This window comes from Dreissena polymorpha, chromosome 2 (assembly GCF_020536995.1).
Source record: "Dreissena polymorpha isolate Duluth1 chromosome 2, UMN_Dpol_1.0, whole genome shotgun sequence".
Classification (NCBI taxonomy): domain Eukaryota; kingdom Metazoa; phylum Mollusca; class Bivalvia; order Myida; family Dreissenidae; genus Dreissena; species Dreissena polymorpha.
The window spans coordinates 126,158,868-126,181,861 of record NC_068356.1 but is presented as its reverse complement, the minus strand read 5'-3'; the positions used below and the strand labels follow the sequence as shown (position 1 = coordinate 126,181,861).

General features: G+C 34.5%; 1 protein-coding gene across 2 annotated transcripts in view; it reads right to left on the bottom strand.

Annotated features, from left to right (window-relative positions):
- The window catches only part of LOC127868905 (uncharacterized), a 41,803-nt gene extending 19,578 nt beyond the window's left edge, over positions 1–22,225 (bottom strand). The window contains exons 1-2 of one of the 2 annotated variants that reach the window (XM_052411053.1): positions 21,951–22,225; positions 11,863–12,137 (exon numbers count right to left, since the gene is read on the bottom strand). In XM_052411053.1, coding sequence (XP_052267013.1) covers positions 11,863–12,115 — 253 coding nt within the window. In that variant the 5' untranslated portion in view covers positions 12,116–12,137; positions 21,951–22,225. Of the gene's footprint in view, positions 1–7,182; positions 12,138–21,950 lie in introns of those variants that run through there. The other variant, XM_052411052.1, reaches the window with a different exon arrangement.
- Between the last annotated feature and the right edge of the window lie 769 nt (positions 22,226–22,994).

Sequence of the window (22,994 nt, the reverse complement as noted above, 5' to 3'; positions counted from 1 at the left end):
ATATCTTGGAGTCCATGAAATACATTAACTATTATCAGTGTAACTGATTTCTGAAAATAGAAAAAAATAAAAATACATTAATATTAAATTATTTAGTTGAATTCTGAAGAAACAAAATTATCACTGAAACTGTTGTCTTCACCTTAGGGAAAAAACATTTACTGATTTCTAAAAAAAAATTATCATTGGAACTGCTGTCTGTCACCTATAAATATAATACATTAATTAAAAAAACACACTAATTTCTGAAAAAAAAGTTATCGCTTGAACTTCTGCCTGTCATCTCAGAGAGATCTTCATTAAATTTTAAATAACTGCTAAAAAAATATCGAAACTGGCGTTTGTCATCTGAAAAAAAGAACATTAATTTTAGAGAACTTTGAAAAAAAGATTGGAACTACTACCTGTACATTAAGTTTACAGTTTATATCGGAAAATAAAATACAATTGTTGTAGGAACTGCTGTCTGTCACCTAAAAGGAAAATTCATTAACTTTACATAACTTCTGAATAAATAAAGCAAATAAATATAAATTAAAGCATTATTTGGTGATGACATATCTGATTATTGTTAATATTATTTTGTTTTGTTGCGCTGCAATACATTTACAAAATATGTGTTGTGTTCTGTTGTCCTTAAAAAATATCGTAAGCTACTCTCTTGTCAATCTCTACAGACACTGCTATTTTAATATGCCCACCTTTACTAGATGGGAACAATATCTTTGTAATGTGAGAATGGGGGTGATTTCTGCCTCTAAGATTATTGATAGCACCTATTCTAATGATCATACTTTTGCGAGAAAATTGTGTTTATTTATTTTATTTATTTGAAAACACATAGTGTGAAGTTTTCGCAGTATTGAAATTTAGCTACGAATCACATGTCAAAGCTTAATAACTTGTTCACCAATAACACATACTGCATTTATTCCGCAAATTATCAAGAAGACACAAACAGATATGACTTCCTCTTTCATCTTGCTTATGACCAGTCATCCATCGACCCTTGATAAAGAACCCATTTAAAGCATTATAATACGAAATACATGTATACCAAAGATTAAGAAATTGATATGTTCGATAACCGCTCAAATAGCTGAACGTTCGCCTACGAGTGAGACATCTATTCGATCGTATATAATTAAGACATCACCTTGTTCGAAATATCTTTTGGTATTTTCACATTCGTATACGATACCGAAAAGTACACGTTCGTATTCGATTCAGAAATATGTACGGTCGTGTACGATAAAGTACATCTTAGTAACGGATTTATACATTAGCATTTTCTTGTACCTGTTCATATACGATTTAGAAATCTATGCGGTCGCATACGATTAAAGGGACCGTCAACCGCGATTGGCGAAAAAAAAAGTTCTAAAATACCGTATTTTTTTATTTTAACTATTTTTACAATTATTAGTTTATGTTGATTAAAATATCACGACTGGTATATTACATTACTTGATTTTTTTGTTATTTTTTCATATTTTCAGTATATTCGGTAATAAATTGTACTGGGTACAGGTACCAGGAAACTACCAGTTAACTATAAATAACGCAAGTAGATTAATCATCATCGTCACGTGGTAAACCCATGAATGCAAATCGTGCATGCGTAGTGAATTGTATTCATTTTATACATAAAATGATCAATTTACTTTTTATCCCCACGCTTTTTGAAAAAAAGGTGGGGATATTGTGGTTATCTCCGCCGTCCGTCCGTCCGTCCGTCCTGGCCACTATCTCCTCCTACACTAAAAGCACTAGAACCTTGAAACTTACACACATGGTAGCTATGAGCATATGTGCGACCCTGCACTATTTGGAATTCTGATCTGACCCCTGGGTCAAAAGTTATAGCAGTTGGGGTGGGGCCGCGTCAGAAATTATCACTCATTTTTTTAGGTTATTTTACATTTACTTCTTTATTTCTACACCGATTCACTTCAAATTGATACTGGACCTCTCTTATGACAATACGGTCAATCTCAACCATGCATGGCCCCATTCCCAACCCTGGGGCGCCCCGCCCACATAGGCCACACCCACCAAAAATTTCCATTTACTATAATTTTTTCATTTCTACACCGATTCACTTCAAATTGATATCGAACTTCTCTTATGACAATACAGTCAATCTCAACTATGCATGGCCCCATTACCAACCCTGGGGCGCCCCGCCCACATAGACCACACCCACCCAAAATTGCCTTTTACTATAATTTCTTCATTTCTACACCGATTCACTTCAAATTGATACTGAACATCTCTTATGACAATACGGTCAATCTCAACTATGCATGGCCCCATTACCAACCCTGGGGCGCCCCGCCCACATAGACCACACCCACCCAAAATTGCCTTTTACTAATACTTCTTCATTTCTACACCGATTCACTTCAAATTGATACTGAACATCTCTTATGACAATACGGTCAATCTCAACTATGCATGGCCCCATTACCAACCCTGGGGCGCTCCGCCCACATAGGCCACACCCACCCAAAATTGCCTTTTACTATAATTTCTTCATTTCTACACCGATTCACTTCTAATTGATACTGAACTTCTCTTATGACAATACAGTCAATCTCAACTATGCATGGCCCCATTACCAACCCTGGGGCGCCCCGCCCACATAGACCACGCCCACCCAAAATTGCCTTTTACTATAACGTCTTCATTTCTACACTGATTCACTTCTAATTGATACTGAACGTCTCTTGTGACAATACGGTCAATCTCAACTATGCATGGCCCCATTACCAACCCTGGGGCGCCCCTAGGTCAAACATGCGGCGTGGGGATACGCGTCGGCCTCTGCCGCGCCATTTCTAGTTTATAGTGTGAATATCGTTATGTCACCTATTTTCGCGATGTACTTTCGATTTCACATCGCGAAATTGTATTACCGAATATACTGAAAATATGAACTTTGTTCAAGTAATGTAATATACCAGTCGAGATATTTTAATTAATATAAATAAATAATTGTAAAAAGATACGGTATTTTTTAACTTTTCTTTTTTCGTCAATCGGGGTTGACGGTCCCTTTAAGCCATATTGATGTTAGTATGAAATTCAACCTGTTACCATAAAAATTATTATGATATATTTTTTTGTGTGCGTGTGTATGTGTGACATATAAACAAAAATGCTTTATTTCGTTTATCACCATGATATACAAGGCGTAACATTTTCCTATCGAATCATTTTTTATCACACAGACAATGTAGCGACGTTCTTATCGCAAATGAAGCTGAGACCTAGCGATTTACAGAAGATTTATCTGTTCCTCATTCAATAACTGCGATCACATAATTTATAAACGGCAATAACATTGAGACCATCCAAGATAATACGCTCTGCAACTGGCAATTTGATCGACTTAATATAGTTCCTACGAATGCAAGTCAGTTATTGAGTTGTTATCAATTTCATTGCAAATGCATTATTATGGTGTGTCAAGGAGCCATGTGTATCCCTTATTACATTATTCCTTACATAAAGATGCGTTTTCGTCACGTGTATAAACTTATAAACCTCAAATGTTGCTTATAGATTATTTTCCAAATATCATTACAGCGGTACGATAAAACATATTACCGATTTTTCTGTGATCGTAATTTATTTATATATATATATATATATATATATATATATATATATATATATATATATATATATATATATATATATATATATTGTAAACGTCTACTCCGTAATGCAGTAAAAATATGATAACTTTGATTGTCGTAAAATCGTTACACACTAAAAATAAATAGACGACATTATTGTAGCGGCCCGTCTAACCTTAACAGCTTTAGTAATTTGTTAACAGCACTAGCGTATACTAAAAATTCTTTTAGATGATCCTACGGTGTATTGTGTTTATGCTCTAGATATTCTGTTTTATTTTATGAAATGTACTGTGTAATATTATTTATCGTAAACATTACATCGCACGTGTTTTCCCTCCTGATCTAGTTGTTTGAGTTGTATTGTTTGCTATATTAAAACTCCACCAGTTTTGATCTGACCCTTGGGTAAAAAGTTATGGGTAAATAAATGGGTACAATAAAACTCATTTTACTAACAAAATGCGACGCACATGATAACAACTTTTGACCCAGGGGTCATGACAAAATTTCAAATAGTGCACCGTCGCACATATGCTAATAGCTACCATGTGTGTAAGTTTGAAGGTTCTAGTGCTAAGAGTGTAGGAGATAGTACCCGACCACGCCCACCCAAAATTTTGTTTTAACATCTTCATTTATTCACCAATTGACTTCAAATTAATACTGAACATCTCTAAATTATGACAACACGGTCTATCTCGACCATCCATGTCCACATTACCCACCCCAGGGCCATTGATTAAGGTAAAGATAGCTTGGTTCCCGTCCTCTTTTAAATTTATTGAGAGGTCCACGCGTACTACTTCCCCGTACCAACAATTTTTTTTGCGTACTCAAAATTTTCGTACCCATTTTTTTCCTACCCATTTTTGTTCGTACCGAAATGTTTTTTCGTACCCAATTTCTTTTCGTACCTACATTTTTTGTACTCACATTTTTTTCGTACCTAACTTTTTTTTAGTATCCAACTTTTTTCGTACCCAATTTTTTTATCGTACTAAATTTTTGTGTGTACCCAAATATTTTTTCGTACCGAAATGTTTTATTCGTACCCATTTTCTTTCGTAACCAAATTTTTTTTCGTACACATTTTTTTTTCTTTCCCAAATTTTTGTTCGTACCCATATTTTTCGTAAGCCAATTTTTTTTGGCATATTTTTTTCGTAACCTATTTTTTCGTACCCAATTTTTTTTTCGTGCCCAATTTTTTATTTCGTACCCATTTTTTCTGTTTTAACATAACCTCTTCATTTATTCACCCATTGACTTCAAGTTAATACTGAACATCTCTTATGCCAACACGGTCTATCTCGACCAACCATGTCCACATTACCCACCCCGGGGCCCCACCAACATAGGCCTTGCCCACCCAAAATTGCCTTTTAATATAACAACTATTCGGCGTGGGGATACGCGTCGGCCTCTGCCGCTCCATTTTTCTAGTTTGTTCTGTGTGGATGCAGTAGAACATAACCCGGTTTATATTTTCAAAATTGTCATATTTCATTCTTCAAATGCTGTTAGCAGCAGAGCTTTTTATTGTTATGTGGATTTACGTTCGTTTTTTCTTACACCTATTTTGTTTGACAAATTTCTTTTCTAGATGGACCAGATTTTTTTGTATAAACCTTAAAACATTTCCCATAATTGTTTTACACGATTTCCGATATTAACGACAGTAGTAAACTTAAAGTATGTGCTAATCTTATTCGATTAGCGCTTCAACGTGTGGCTTTGGCATTACTATTTTCGTTTTTATGTATGCATCTGTACCTTTGTTGTGATTTGATTTGACTTTGGTTTTTAAGTAATTGTGGAGTACGTTTTAAGTTTGACTAACCGTCACACCTGTTTCTTGCCTGAAATAGTTTCTGTATTTTAATTACGTGCAAGATTAACACACAGAAATTTGTATAAAATAATGAACTTTAAAGGTGGCAACTCAACGTAGCGGTCCTCTGTTACTTTTCCTGCATCGTACTCCGGATTTCAAAATAATTCGATTTGTTACTCAATTTGGATGTATTGCGTGATCGTCATTTTGACCTCAGATTGAACGTGCACAAAAATGATCAAAGAAAGGCTAACAGGAAGCTGCTCCAAGATATTGTCGTAATTGAATACTTTTTAGGATGTGATAACATACATTTGGTATATATTTATTTATTCAGAACGCCTGATATTTATGTCATATTATTTGTATCGCTAATATTACACGAACCAAATCGATAAAGACATTCGAAAATAAAACAGAATGACAAATTATGGTAAGGGAAAATGAGTCAGGCAACAAATCGCATTTTTGCAAGACACAAATAGCATTTCAACAGAGGAAGAGTCCTAACTTATTAAGTTGAATGTTGCAATAAACTTTCACGTTTATGTTATATTGTTAAAGAGGTAATGTTAATGACGCAAACCACTTACGAAGGACAATAGGCAATCTCAAAAGCTCACCATGAGCACAACGTTTGCTCATGTGAGTTAAAACTTCGAAAGGTTTTCACAAAGAAAGCCAACAGTTGACTACAACCGAGATGTTTACGTTTTATGCTGTGAATTAAAGCAGTTTAAAGAAAGGAATTTATCTCGGCTTGTCAAAAATCGACAAATAACCATATGCTAATTTGACATTAAGCAAACATTTAGTCATAATATATATAGCATCATAACCACTATAGTCATGCTATTTAATTACACATATTGGTGTTAATGTACATCAATTGTTTATTTAAAAACACACAGTCATTCGTATTTAGGATGGTGTCCGTCTGTTAATCCTAGTGCGCGTCTGTCCAAAATTCTTTGTCCAACATACAACTGTCGGTTCGGAAGTAGGATCATAATGCTTAGACCAGCGTTAGATTTAGATGACAAAATAAACAATTCGATTGGGTTTTCGTGTCAGGTCAAGAAATTAACTGGAATTCAACTGTTCATAATCACTCAAAAATGTAACATACGGGTAATTTAGCTGCTTGCCACGGTAAGGGCGACACTTAAATGTTAAGGCAAATTGAAACGAGTGTGCTATTTCGTGTTTGGTCAAAAAAGCTTCTCTAACCTCACAATGTTAAGGCAATGCAGCGTACCGGTTTATGACTTTTAAAAAAGTGTTTTATTATGAAAATTCAAGTTTTGAAGATAACAGTGCGGACAGCAAACGCGCAAATTATGTCTGCGCACATCGATGTGCACGTCTTTGAAGTAGCATTGTCTGTTTATGACTATCACATCTGGTAAACTAATAATCAAATCATTTAAACATTAAAAGAGACACAGAACACATAATGTAACACAACAATTATCACCTTGTGTAGGTATTTTGTGGTCTGCAACAGCCGCATAACACATACGCACAGGCCTCAAACGGGGCTTTCTATTTATTGTTTTATGTCAGTGAAATTAGGGTAGAGGTTTACACATAATAAATTATTAAGATTAAATCAATACGCAATTGGAACGTATTTAAATCAATATTATACACTTAATTATTTGGTGCTTTTTCTGATTATTATTGGCAAACTAAATGAAAACCAATTCCGTTATTTATTTGCGTATCAAAATCACACTAAGTCACACTTGCTGAAATAAAATAAGATAAAATAAATAAGACTCATTAAATAATATCACTAAGAATTATTATAATAACAATACTTATAATCAGTCTTACAGCATAAACATTTAACTTTTTCTTAACTTTATCATTTATGATATAAATAATTGTTAAAATCATGAAATTATATTTTTTTTACAAACATCTCCCTTACATCAAGTACATAGTATATTCAATTAGGAACGAATAAAATATCTACATACACATTTTCAAGTTGTTTTCTTTAAACAATTATTCATTTAAAGTATTTTTCGTAAACGCATGGGAACCCACACTTGCTTGTTTCAACATATAGTGGTTGTCGCACAGATTGTTCACTGACAGACAGTTCGTGTATGCGTTAAAAAAGCAATCATGAAACATTATATATATTTTATACAGCATAACAAATTATCACTTAAACAATTGTGTAACTATGATTTATATCATATATATATACATATATATTTCATTAATGATAATTAACATTATATTTTGATATTTACCTTATATCTGAAACAAACACAATGTTCTCAGTAAGTAGATTAACATAATTATCAATGCAATACGAGTATAACAAACGACATGATTATCTTAGTTTTAGTTCAGTAACATAATAAATACGCTTACAGACACACCGGACAGTTAATGACTAAATATTTACAAACAACATACTATTGTGTGTTTGTTTAATTGGATTGTGTGAATTAACCAACTCATAGATCAGCTTATTAACCAGTACTAAGAGCACATACGTATTACACTATCTAACAACTGCCCTAATTGGGCAGAGGCAGGGAGGGGGACGCCTATGGAAATTGCCAATCCCCCGCAAACGGTATGTTCGCAATATTGTATAATTGCACACACTTGTGTAAATATAGGACTTTAAACGTTAAATTAGGACATACATTCTGTGTAAGTTATTCATAATGACGCACTCAGTTTTACCACTAAGCGATCAAATAATTATTTCTTACTATTAAATGTATCAATGTTAGTGGTAATTAAGTTATATGAACATAAAAGCGATTACAAATAACATTAACTAAAATTAAATTGTCAACAATCGAATTTGACTAAATAAAACACTAAATTCGAAATGAAAACAATCGAAGTTTTCTTTTGATCACATCATTTTCTTTTGAATAGGTATCACGTGTCAAGAAGCAAACACACACTCTGACAACGACGTAGTAAATCTGTTATATGATGGACTCATCTGACCGACACTTGTACTTTTATATTTAAAATAATACAGTATTTGTAGCAGACAAGTTTTCTCCTTTTCATCGCGCACATACACATTTATGGCTTAAACTGTTTCAGTTAAACTCATTGAACTAAAATGAATCTGTAGATGTTTTGCCGGTATGACTTAGTGCACGTTTCATTTCCAATAACTAAACCGACTGACCGAATTTTATCACATTTACGACCACGGACATGAAAATGTTACCCCCAGCAAGCATTTAAACATTATGCATTAATGTCGGTATCAACCATTAACAAACACACGTGCGGAAGTCTAACGTAACATGAAAACGGAAACAACTTTATGATTCGAGTGTCAACCTAAATAAAATTAATTACAATCAATTTGCATTAATCATGAAGTTATTTTTATAAAAAAAACATAGTGCTTAAATGTAATTATCGAAAATTGATATAAAAAAGGCCTCTTTCTTTAAAAGTTTTAAAGTTTAAAATACATTTATTCTTATGAAAAAAATAATTAAAAAGTTATTGCGCACACGCACACCTGTGCTAATAAGTAAGTCGTCCGTCTGAATATTTCATAACTTTGAAGATAAAGTATTCACGGGATAAACTAATCACATCATTCAACAAGACATTATTTTTGTTGAAGATCAATTGAGAAATTTCGTCACAAAAACAGAAATACTATGCTTGAAAAAATACATTTACAATAGTATACTATTAACTACGTATTTCACGAACCGTAAGTTACGTAAAACAATGCAATCGTCATTTCTATATTCACTGAGCTGTAGACATTTAATGCAGGTATTTATTTAGGCGTGTGGCTTTTTGAACAGGACAGTCGTGCAGCATTCATGGCTCTATTAAGAAATTGCAGTGTTGATTTCTCTCCAGCGGTATTCCGCCATTTTACCAAATACTTGTAAACGAATGTACAATGATCTCTTCTGCATTCTGGGGCATCATATAACTGGTTCATTTGAAACTCTTTCAAACCAAGTTCAATTCCCAGCATCCAGAATTCATCATTAACGGATTTAGCAACGTTCAATAGATCACTGTCTTGCACTGGTCTATTTAAAGTATCATCATTCTTGTCTGCTTGTTCTAATTCGTTTTTGAACCAATATTGCAAAGCCTCTGCTCTTTCCACTGTATGGCGTTTAGGACATGATTTGCAGTTTAATTCATTTTCATACATGAAATCTTTCACTAGCAGCATGCCCTTATTGTGTAAAAACTCTTGCATGGAAGGACACTGAATGTACTCATCAAATGCAGCAGCAGCCCCAGGATTTTCTACTGAGTGGCCAACAAAATTTCGCAAACTAAATCGGAGAGTGTGTCTTACGTCTTCACATAATGTAACTTCAAAGTCTGCCACGTTTTTCCTTGAACAAGAAGATATTCTTGCATAAATGATGTGGTCCTTGTACCAGATTGTCAAAGTGTATGCTGGACGAAGGTCAAACACAGCAAGCCCATTGTACAACTGGTTTTTGTTGTCTTCTTGGCTGATAGGCCATTTGCGAATACACACAGCAACAAGTCTGTGGAAGAACGACGGAGGCATAAATTTTTCACAAAAAACAAAGCATAAGACTTGCGTTTTTCTGTTGGTTTCGGGGGGTGAAGTGAATCGGGATATCGGAGGCGGTGGTTTCTTTAGTCGACAAGGAACAATATGAAAGTCAAGATATTTGGTATATTTTGTATTTCCATGTACAACTGCAACCGATTTATCTTCATCAATTTGGTGATCAGTAGCCTTGGTTCTTGCTTCTTTGACTTCTTCTAATTTTAGTGGCTTTGCCATAACATCTAGATGCTCCATATAATTAATGACATCAACTCTGTTGTCACCTATAGTTTTATCGCTTTTGTCCATTATTTCACTGAAAACCTCAGGTTTAAGAATAGCAAGATCTATATAATCTTTCCAAGAATCCAAATTGATTGGGTTCTTATGCATTATATGCGTTATAAAGCACTTGAATGCTTGAATGATCCACTGCGGAGCAAGAACAATTAATTTCTTAAGTTTATCAGTGTTAAAATATAGTATGTTCCCATGCCTGTGCTGAATGTCCAAAAACAAGGCTAGTTCATCCCCACCCAGTGGGACTACATTTGATTGATTTGCTTTTTCTACGTCTTCCATTTTAAGAAGCTGTTTTCCTTCATCTCGCAATTTATCCAATGATTGCTCCAAAGGAATCCATTTGAGAGGACTCTTTTCACCCCAATATTCTTGAGTCTCAGCTAAGCCAAGGATTTCGGTTCGTAATTGCTTAAAAACTGGATCTTCCGGAGACAAATTATTAACCAAGAATTTTCGGGGATGAATGTGCTTTAATATTGGCGAATCCTCCTCAAAAGCCCTGCGAAGTGCGTTCTCGAAATACGTATCGTTTTTTATTTCTTTTTCATCGTTGTTTCCCACCATTTCATCTTTACGAGTGCCAACTAAAATAATACTTGGCTTCAGGTTTTCTTCCGATGACCTAAAATCGCTGTACAAGTGGATTGCATTTAGCCAGAACTTGAAGACTTCCAAATACGTGCAGTCCTTCATCAAACCACACCAGATTCCACTTGCCTCATCGTCTTCTCTCACATTATCATCTAAACTTTTTGTCATATCCATCAAAACTAAATATACAGACCTTTTATTTAAGAAAAACTGATGAGTAGAATAGTAGAGCGTCTGGCCAGCAAAATCCCAAACAGACACAGTTGTTCTTGTTTCAGAAGAAATTTGTTTAACGTCCTGTTCTCTTATGTTTTCGTTTTGTTTCTCAAAAACTGGTAATACGTTTTTAACAATGTCCTCTTCTATTTGTTCTTTAACTATTTTCGCAATCGTTTCCAACGACCGCGTATCGCTTTGGTTAACAGGAATGTTACTAGCAACATGTGCGCCTTGCACAGGCTTTATATCAAAATCATCCCGAACACTCTTTTGTAACGATGGAGATATTGCTATTTCCTTGAACCCCTTATTGAATCTAGATTGGTATTTGGTCAATTTATGTTCTTTATCTAAGCACCAATCACCATTTTCCATAAGCTGACATTTGTGCAAGTCAATGCCTTCCGTGCTAAGCGGTGTTATGTTTTTGTCTCTAAAGTCCTTAATCAGATTGTTTACAAGAGATGTTTTACCCACACCAAACATACCCAAAACCATCAGTCGAATGTTCCTTATTTCCTCTATCCCATCTTTAAGAGCTTTAGAATAAATCTCAATTCTTTTTCCATCCATGTTTTTAACATCATTGGGCACTTGTGTTTCATCCCCAATATCCTCATTGTAAACCTCTCTTATCACATGCCTGGCAATAAAGGGTTTATTCCACAGTACAGTAATGGTTTGAATGATCTGCCTGGTCTGACCTAACGACAAGTGCACACTAGATCCAAGATTGGTTACAAAACTCCTTAAATTCTCTGTCAAAATATTAAAGCTTCTCTCCTGGACTGATCCATGAGCTATTTTTGAAATTATGTCTTGTAAGTCTGTTTTAACCTTCTCATCATTAATGTTGTCTTTAACTATCTGCAAACTACGAGCAACCTCAATGGCTGTGGGTTCAGTTCCATCATCACCACCTCCTAAAATTGATTGGGTTTCTTCAGGGTCGATCATTTTAGACCTTATGTAACGAAACCTGGAAAACAAAAAGAACCAAAAACTTGCGTTATTCTGAAAATCATCAAATCACAAATCACTGTTCTTCAACTAAAGTGATATATATATAAAAGTATGTTAAACGTTTCATGTGCACAACTTAACTACTGTATGAAGTAATATTTCGGCGGAGTCAACTATTGACTTGTGTAAGTGTTTATAATTAAATAAGCACAGTGGACGAATCCGCAACTAAAAAGTAATTGCAAATGCAACTGTGTTAACTTAAAAGGCGAGAAAATATGCGATTGTATTTGCTTTTGTGCCAGTCCGAGTTTCAACACTTCATTTTCAAGCCGCTTTAATCTTCGTCTGTCATCTTCGAGATAAAAATGGTTTGCTCAAATAAATAATATTACTTGCAAATGATACGGTGTATAAAATTTAAAAAATATAATAAAATATCAGATAAGTGTGAATGTGTGCATTTGCTTAATTGTGAACATTCATGTATAACATTCAAAAACGTTTACCAGCGATTTGGTATACAGTGGATTACAATTGGAAAAGCACTATATTCTCTAATTGTTGTTGGGATAGCGACTTTATAACAAGAGCACCGCCTAGCGGGGCAGACCGCTCATCTCATCTATATCTAAAGGTAAATGGACCTATCTCTATACTTCAATTAAAAAGGGGGGTGGGGTGAGGGTTGAGATGGGTGTATAATGTGTGGTGTGGTCATTTATTACATTATCTTTCAAAAATAAGAAAAATAAGAGCTTTCAGAACACAGCGCGCTTGACTTTTCAAGTGCTTGACAGTATAACATAATCCATCATGGGGAAATTGTTCATATTCAACAATGTCAAGGTAATATAGTCACATTCTAACTGGAAGAGGACCATAATTGAAACATATTGAACGCTTATGTGTTAAAGAAGTGGTACAGTATAGATTCTGAGTTCAGGTATATTATCCACAACCTATTGAATATTTGTAAAGACATAAAACAAATAAATAAGATTATATTTCAAGTTTGATAGCAATAGCTTGGATGTGGTAGTTGGACGGTCTTTCAAAAATAAAATAATAAAAATTAATATTTGTTTTTTTACCATGTTTCAAAAAAAAATCTTTTTGTGTTGTGGGGGGGGGGGGAGAGACGGGGAATAATGTGGGTGTGTGGTCATTTATTAGATGATATTTCTAAAATAAGAAAAAAAAGGATAATTAATTTTTTTTTTGGGTGGTTCTGGGGCGTGGGGGATGCTTTGGGTGGAGTCCATTGTGGTATTCCGGGTAAGTGTTCTTTTGTCAAAGTATGAATCAACTCTGATCCTAAACTAGAGCTTTGTCACAGACGTGACGTATACCCCCACATGATGCATTGACACAGACTATTTTGCATGCTGTCTTCACAAAACAAGAGAAGCTAATTTATGGCGATTTTTAAGAATTATTATTCCATTATCATTTATGGCCATTTTGACCTTTGAACCCTTGCATTCTTTCGCATGAAACGCCGCCCCATTGATTGTGAACAACATTAATGTACAGAGTCATTATTAAATCTCACAATGAATGACATAGTTATGGCCCGGACCAGATCATTTATGGCCATTTTTGACGTTTGAACTCAAAGTGTGACATTGACCTTGGAGATATCGGCATAATTCTTTCGTACAACACACCGTCCAATGATGGTGAACAATGTGCCAAATGATTTAAAATCGCACCTGGTAACAACATAGTCATGGCCCGGACAAGCTCATTTATGGTCATTTTTTACCTTTGAACTCAAAGTGTGACCTTGACCTTGGAGATATCGACGTAATTCTTTCGCGCGACACACCGTCCAATGATGGTGAACAAATGTGCCAAATGATTTTAAAATCTCACAATGAACAACATAGTTATGGCCCGGACTAGTTGCAATAATTCAAATCTCAGCTTTATAGCCCACTGGGCTGCTGAGAGTTGCAATGCGCTCTCTCTTGTCCGTGGGTGCAAAATGTTATCAACAATGCAAGGGTTAAGGAACACTGAAACTGCAAGAACTTATTAAAGTTTACCTGTCTAAACCACAAACTCATCCAAATGGTACCATTAAAGCAAGAAATAATTGTTTTATATTGACTTAGTTTTTCTTTCGAACGCTGTATCCGCCATATTGGAAAATTGACCCAATATTGGTTAGGTCGCAGTACACCAATATTTTGCACGTCGGGTTATGTGTTGGAGCCTATTAAAGTCGATAACGATGTGGTATTCGATACAGAATACACTGATTCAAATTTAAACATAAACATGTCAGCGAGAAAAGTGTGTTGAAACATCGTCATGTTTTTATAGGGTGCATGCAAAGGATAACATCCGTAGGTTGCCATTCAGGTAAATTTAACATGTTTATGAAGTTTATTCATAACTTTCCTCAATTTGTCTCGAACGACGTCTGTTTAGTTATGCGCCCAAAATCTGTGCGCAGATTTGCTCTTGTCTTCATGAACGAGTGAATATGGACTCCCAGAGCCGCCATAGCAAAAATTATCAAAGGTTCTGGGAGTCCGTTTATATGGACTATGGCCCGGACAAGCTCATTTATGGCCATTTTTGACCTTTAAACTCAAAGTGTGACCTTGACCTTGGAGATATCGACACAATTCTTTCACATGACACACTGTCCAATGATGGTGAACAAATGTGTCAAATGATTTTAAAATCTCACAATTAACGACATAGTTATGGCCTGGACAAGCTCATTTATGGCCAATTTTGACCTTTGAACTCAATGTGTGACCTTGACCTTGGAGATATTGACATAATTCTTTCGCGCGACACACCGTCCAATAATGGTGAACAAATGTGCAAAATGATTTTAACGTCTCACAATAAATGACAAAGTTATTTCCCGGACAAGCTAATTGATTAATGGCCATTTTTTACCTTTGAACTGAAAGTGTTACCTTGACGTTGCAGATATCGACGTAATTCTTTCGCATGACACACCCTTCAATTATGGTGAACAAATGTGCCAAATGATTTTAAAATCTCATAATGAACACAGTTATGGCCCGGACAAGCTCATTTATGGCAATTTTTGACCTTTGAACTTAAAGTTTGACCTTGACCTTGGAGATATGGACGTACTTCTTTCGCATTAAAAACCGTCCAATGATGGTGAACAAATGTGCAAAATGATTTTAAAATTTCACAATAAACGACATAGTTATGACCCTGACAAGCTCATTTATGTCCATTTTAGACCTTTGAACCCAAAGTGTGACCTTGACCTTGGAGATATCGAAGTTATTCTTTCGCATGAAACACCGTCTAATGACGGTAAACAAATGTGCCGAATGATTTTAAAGTCTCACAATAAATGACAAAGTAATGACCCGGACAAGCTCATTTATGGGAAACTCCAAGTGTGACCTTGACCTTGGAGATATCGACATACTTGAAGTATTCTTTCGCATGACACACAGTCCAATGATGGTGAACAAATATACCAAGTCATTTTAAAATCTTAATATAAATGACATATTTATGGTCCGTACAAACTTTCGGTTTAATACGCACTAAGTGACCCCCTGACTTAGTTTTTGACCCAGCATGACCCATATTCAAACTTGGCCTAGACATCATCTATATACAACTTTTGACCAAGTTTGGTGAAGATCGGATGAAATTTTGGGACAGACCGATCGACAGACTGACAGGTGACTCCTATATAGCCCCAATAACCAATGGTTATAGGGGTATAACAAGAATATCAGTGCAACTGATGGATGCTCCCCGATGATGCGCTTTGTCAATCTATGTGTTAATTGTGTGGAAACTAATTATTATTCAAGGGGCCATAACTCCTTGAAAACTCACTGGAGTGGAACAATATGACATATTTGACACTTGTTTGTAGTTTCATTTGATCGTTCGTCAAAAAGTTGTAACTCTGTAGCTCTGGTATCTTCAATACCATTGAGTAATTAAATTGTAATTGAATTGAATGCGTTTTAATTCCCTTTTATTATTGTTTAATTTGAGTAACAATGCTATGACGTTAATTTTAATTTACACTTAAATGAATTATGAATATTGCTTGGCCAAGTGTGAGTTTGAGCGCTCTATAACCGGTTTAAACCCCCAATGCTTTGCATTGACCGTTCCAAGGCGGGGACCCCAGCTTTATTCATATTTTGTGCTTATGTTGGTTTGTATTGTGCTGTATTGTGCTGTTTTGTACTGTTTGGGCAATCGGTCACTTGCCTTAAATAAAGGACCAACTAATTGTTTATAAAGGGAAATCTAATACTGCTCCAGCAGCTGGAGTTTCACTTCTTTATATTTATGTATGCTCACCATGAAGGATACTGCATAGTTTCATAAACTTTGGATAATAAGTTCCTGTGATCTATCACTGAAACATCAAATTCTTTAGATTGTCATATTGTCATTAAAAAAAAAATCTATTATTATTCTCGGTGACCTTGACCCCAGTGACCTCAAACCTCATCGAAAGGTAGAGGTCCATGCAAGGTACCCACATGCCAAATATGTAAGAGATCGGTAAAATATTGAACGCGCTATGACAAACTGTAACAAAAGTGTGACGGAAGGAAGGAAGAAAGTAAGGACAAACTGGCAACTATATGCCCCCCCCCCCCCAAAATTTTGGGAGAGCATTATAAATGTGTTTTATTGATTATGTTCCCAAAACATTGTTTAAATTCTAGTTTCAAATTATGATGCGGGAAATTTCACATACACCATAATTTGTCATGTAAAAATCGAATTTTTTCGTTAAAGTGTTGTCGGCTCAACATCTGACCTCGTGTCATTATGCACATTACAAAAATGTACATATATCATAAAACAAACTTTTAGACACAATTGTTAGCCATTGTTTTTTGACAGTTTAATCGCAGGTTCTCGTGACGGGGGTCTTCTCATTTTCTATTAGTTAATCATGTGATATGTATAATGATGTGGGGGCAACGGACATGTGTTCTCATTTAGTACAAACTATTTTCTGAAATAGCCAAAAGTACATTTTTGCAGATAATTAAATTGCATTTGTCTGCATGTAAAATAACTATTTGTTTACTGACGTACGTCATTATAGTTTTGATACGAAGTACTGTGTGTGCTTTTTAACACCAGATTATATAAAACATTCATCGGTAAGGTCAGGTTGGTATGACATCTTTTCTTTATAGACCAGTTGACGAGTGACGTCACGCGCACCTGCAAATATTAGACTCCGCCCACTGGTTGGCAAAAAGAGGTGAAATTCATATAAGCGCATATAAAGAAGGTTGAAATAATCGTCGTTTTTATTGATAATCATGCACTATATCAAATATAATTTTACTAACTATGTCTGAATAAAACATAAGCGTGCAAGGAAATGCATTTTTGGAACGATTATAATATATTGTTGTTATTATTTGTTTTTACTATAAACGAACTCGGGAGTGGTACACAATATACGAGCGCGGTATGCGGTTACCATAAAAATCTCTACTTGGCACATCTTCACGACCATTTTTATAAATTTTTTTATCTGATATTGAAATTCTTTCAGAATAAATCAAATTTAATGAACGAACAAAAATAAGGATGTAAACAAACAGCAAATAGATCGACTTTATGTACGCAACATATAGTAACTGATTTGAACATTTATGCCTGTAAAAACTTGCCTTGTTACACATTAAATAAATTCTCTTGATAAATGTAATTGTTTTTAATTAATTATATACACCAATTTTGACACTCTTTGTTTCAGCGTTTTTAACCCGGTGTTTTATTGCACCTTTGTTCATCATAAAGCGATTATCTCGTTATGATCGGATACTGTCCAAACAATTACAAACAACACATGGTGTCATAAATCCAGGGACCTATTCTTGGGCCCCTGCATAAACCACACGTGGCATACAAGTGTCTGGTCATTAAACACAATTTATGATACCTTCATGTCATCTCTTGGCATCAAGCGATCATCTAAGAAAAATTGTAAAGCTAAAATACGAAACAGTTGCTTTAATAAAATATTTTAACATATTAAAAAAAAGAAGATATTTGTCCGAAATGGATTAACAGGAATTAGTGTATGTATATATTAGCCTGTTTAATCATAATAATAGAGTGTTAATAACTATAAATTAAAAATATTGTGCAATTTCATTGCTACACAATTAACGTATTTAACGAGTACCGGCAAATGTAAACTCGGCTATTACGTGTTAAGATTGTACGTTTCTGTAGTGTACGAAATGACATCATGAAAACAAGCAAACAACAAAAGGGTAAAAAATACTTGCGTAAAATATATTAATATATAGATCTATTTATCATAAAATGCTAGATTGTTATCACTCCTTATCACCAGTAAAGAGAGTGCACGCAAAGACAGTTAAATTTGCTTAATATGCAGTTCTTGTTTTTCATATGTATGCTAAACTCTATGATATTGTCATTCGATGGAAACGAAACGGTAATTCATTCAATGGAAAATAAAATTACTACAATGTTTATAAATTGTAATGTATTCCGCTTTTAGGGCTTCGTTTTATAATTGATTAAATGCCCCTCTTACACTTTCGCTCGCGTATGAACAATAACAATATCTACACCACTTATAATTATAATCAAATTAATGTATGTGTTATTATCTTTGAAATATAATTTACCAAAATCTTACAATCACAAAGAATAGGAAAGAATATTTATTGTTTTGTTTTGTTGGATTGCCAGTTTTTAGTCTTCCGACCACGTTTACTCTGATGTTAATAACTAATTCGTATTTTTTATACAGAGGAAATTATATTTATGAAAATACATTTATTGGTACTAAATATTATATTTTTGCACTATTATTTAAGAGTTTAAGTGTTTATTTCGGATTTTTGTATCGTTTTATTGACTAAACAAACGACATGTATACATGTTTTACGTTACTGTAACCAGTGTTTTTTGCCAACCAGCCAGTGCGCTTGCGCGGAAAATCCCGATTGTTAACAATAACATTCAACTGGTCTATAAGACTGGTCCAGGTCTATGGGTTCCATTTAAGAAGATGTACCGGGTAAAGTTTAGATCATATTAAAGGGATCTTTTCACGTTTTGGTAAATTGACAAAATTGAAAAAAGTTGTTTCAGATTCGCAAATTTTCGTTTTAGTTATGATATTTGTGAGGAAACAGAAATACTGAACATTTACTATGGTCTAATATAGCCATTATATGCATCCTTTGACGATTTAAAAACCTGAAAATTATAAAGCGTTGCAACGCGAAACGATTGAATAATTTGGAGAGTTCTGTTGTTGTCGTTTAATTTTGTGAAACGACGAAGATTGCTTATATAAAGTATAAAATACGCCACTCCAGGGCTCGCGCTAGGGGGCGATGTGAGCGACATAGTCGCTTTCCCTACGCCAAATGTCGCCTAAAATGTAAGAAATCGTAGATAAAAAGCGACTTCCAGTCGCTCTTTCATCGGAATTTGTTTACATCCGGTTTTCTCGATGTCAAGGTATGATTACATTTTCCAATACACACTGTAACTGCCCGAAGCGTGTCGCAATCGAGCGACATGTAATTTGAGGTAGACCCCGCCCCCGATTCTCCCAACCTCCAAACTTATCCAATCGGCGAACGTCAAGTCAGTGTTCAACTCGAATGCAGTCACGTGCGTGTGGGGTGATAATTGAAGTTTACTGACGTCTTTCAAGTGTTATTGATTTGATATTGATTAGGGATAATCCACGGGGGTGATGTTGCCATATTAATTGATCAATTAATGTGATAACGATGAATTATGCCCAAAGGGCATGGTTTGTTATCAGATCACTAATAAGCCTTTTGTTGCAGACGATAGTCACATGCTGTGAAAGATTATCTCTGAGGTCACGCGGCTCAGGTCACGCTTGGTTAGGCACTATCACACTCGAATGAAATCAAACTCAGCACTATTGATTTTTTTAAACTTCTTGAAATCTTTGGCTATGATTTTTTTTTTGCAAAAATATTGATTTTTTTAATTCAAAGTACCTTTTAAAATTTGAAAATTAATCTATTTTTTAATGCGAATATGCGGTCAATTTTTAGTCCAAAATTACGGCATGGAAAATCATATTTGTGTTTGGATTTTATTTCTAAACTTTAAAACACTGTCTGTCCTCAATCATGATGAATTTTAACATGAATAGGGACAGACAGTTGTTATTTCAACAAATAATGAGCTTGTTTGGAAGGAGGATTTATCACTCACCAAGTAAAATGTAATTCTTATATTGTCATATATTTTCGCGACCTTACAAAACTGTCAACGTTGTTTACATTAGTTGAAATAACGTGTTGTAAAATAAATATATCCTATAATTAGCAATAACTATGTTTCATTTTAATCTTCAGACTGGATGTTACTTCATGGTGACATTGATCATTGTTTAGACTTTAAATTTGTCAATATAGATTTTTGTTTTCATTAATATTATTATTGTTGACAAACATTGACAAACATTGGCTCAAAGTTATTCAAAGCAACGAATTTAAGTGTTGATAATCACAACGTTTTTTTTACCACAAATTAACAAAGCTGCTTAGCATACAGGGATTTTTCAGCACTGTCTGCGCCTCCGGAAAAATGGAGGCACTCCCAAAGCAAACGGACTCGATCCCAAACCGAAATTATAATAAACATTCCCAATTTTTTTTAAGAATGAATTGTCTTATAATTTGTGTGACTAACCAGTGTTTGTTTTGGTCAAAAATATCTGCTATAAGGTTTTGACTGTTCAGTTCTTATCTCAGAGTTGTAACTGTAACTGAAAAACAAAACTGCAGTACTTGAATTAACGTTGAACATGCCCAATATTGCATCTGTTTATATAAAGAGACAAAATAACAAATAAAACAAATTAATTTGTTAAACCACTGAATTATGTAAGCATGATTAATTCACAATTTTTTCCCAAATGAGCCGTTTCCTCGAAGCAAAATTCCCAAAATGACCAATTTTGTCGATACAAAATTCCCAATTTGGTCAAACTCCTTTTCCCAAAATAGGCAGAAAAAACCCCTGGCATATGTCATATTTCAAACATAAATATTTATGTTGGCTACTGCTTCAATTATCATCTTTGAAATACTTAAGTCTTTATTACACTATGTATGTTTACATCAAAATGGATTGAATAAAGAGCTAGTAAAATTATGGTTATTTATCTGTTGTGTCGATTATTACTATCACATATATGTATGTTGTAACCCCTTACAAGCAAACCCTTTGTCCGAGTCTCTCCACTTCTCCCTAAAGTCTCCTCACTTCTCCCTAAATCAGTGTCTAGGGAGAAGTCACTTCTCCCTAAAATTTGAACCCAGCGTGAGCCCTGCACTCGTACATACTTGGCAGGATCCGAGCGGTCTAATTGGTTTTTACTCCAGGACTCCGGGGGTCACTGGTTCGAGCCCTGCTGCGGGCTAATTTTTTTTCTTTTTTTAATGTTATTCTTGATTTTTTACTGGACACCTAAATTTGACGATGTTCTATTTGTATTGATTAAATGGATGATGATTGTCTTGGAATCATTTCAAAGTTACAGTAATACAAGCCGAGTTTAAAATTATTATTTTGTGCTATTAAACATTTCATTATTTCTTTCATTATTTGCTAAATATTGCTTCATGTAACCGTTACATCGTCGACTTTGGGTCACACTGGGATATATGAATGTTTTATATTGATCACGACGAGCTGTTAAATGCTCAAGTGAATACAAATATTTGTTCTGATCTGTTCTGATAATTAATCGCTCATAACTACATAACATAGAATCACTTACCAGTTTGAGAAGAACTGATTAGGACACTAGCTTCATTCCAATTACTATGGCCCGCCGGCCGTCCATACTTTAGATTAACTGTACACTTGCAATTACAAATTAGTGGTGGTTCGACGCGTAAAATGGATGAACTAATTCGTCATATTGTCATTGAGAATTATCCTTTCACAATTATAGTCATCTAAGTAAAATTACTAACTTAGTTATGACAATTTTATATGTTTATAAGGTCAATGCAGTTTCGTTTTCACAAGCGGAAGCGATGAAAGAATGTTGTTATGAAGGCTACAACACACTAAACATAAATTATCACAGCTGAATTGCCAAGGGTTAAGAGCGGACTAAATCACCTTATTTAGAACTATACATTTCTGTCAATGTAAGTGATTTCTATCTTTTATTGTAAAAGTCGAACGCTTTTGTAAAATATATTTGTGAAATGTTAGCGAAACAATCCTGGGCTGATTTTGGGTCGGAGACATACGAACATCCACTATAATATTCCGGCCTGTTACTACTAACATGCCACTTACGCATAGTATGTACATCTGTCCCGCGATATTGTGTGCATTATTTCTCAAGGCATCATACTGTGGAAGGGACTTTTCACAACCTGTTTCTATCGACAACAAAATATTTACTTTCTTTCACAATTCGATTTTATTTTTAATATACTAGGATACACCTTAAACACATATATATTTTCAACTGTATTAATTATTACGACAAGTTGCTTGTCAACTATTGAGCTATCATCATTATATTGTTTTGCTGTTAAACATAAGTCGTTTTATTTTATAATGTGCGCGCGACTACCTTTTAAGATTGTGAAAATAGCAATTCGGTTTTACTGAATTAATCGAGCCAGGTTTGCGTTTGGACAATTTATTATCTGTATGTGTTTCATTGCTTATTACAACTGAATTTATAACGAAACTAATTGAATAAAGTAACAAACTTGAATAAAAAAATATATAAACGATTAAAATAAGCACACATATTTGTATACTAATTTATGTCTAAGATTTCTCCAGTTTTTAAATC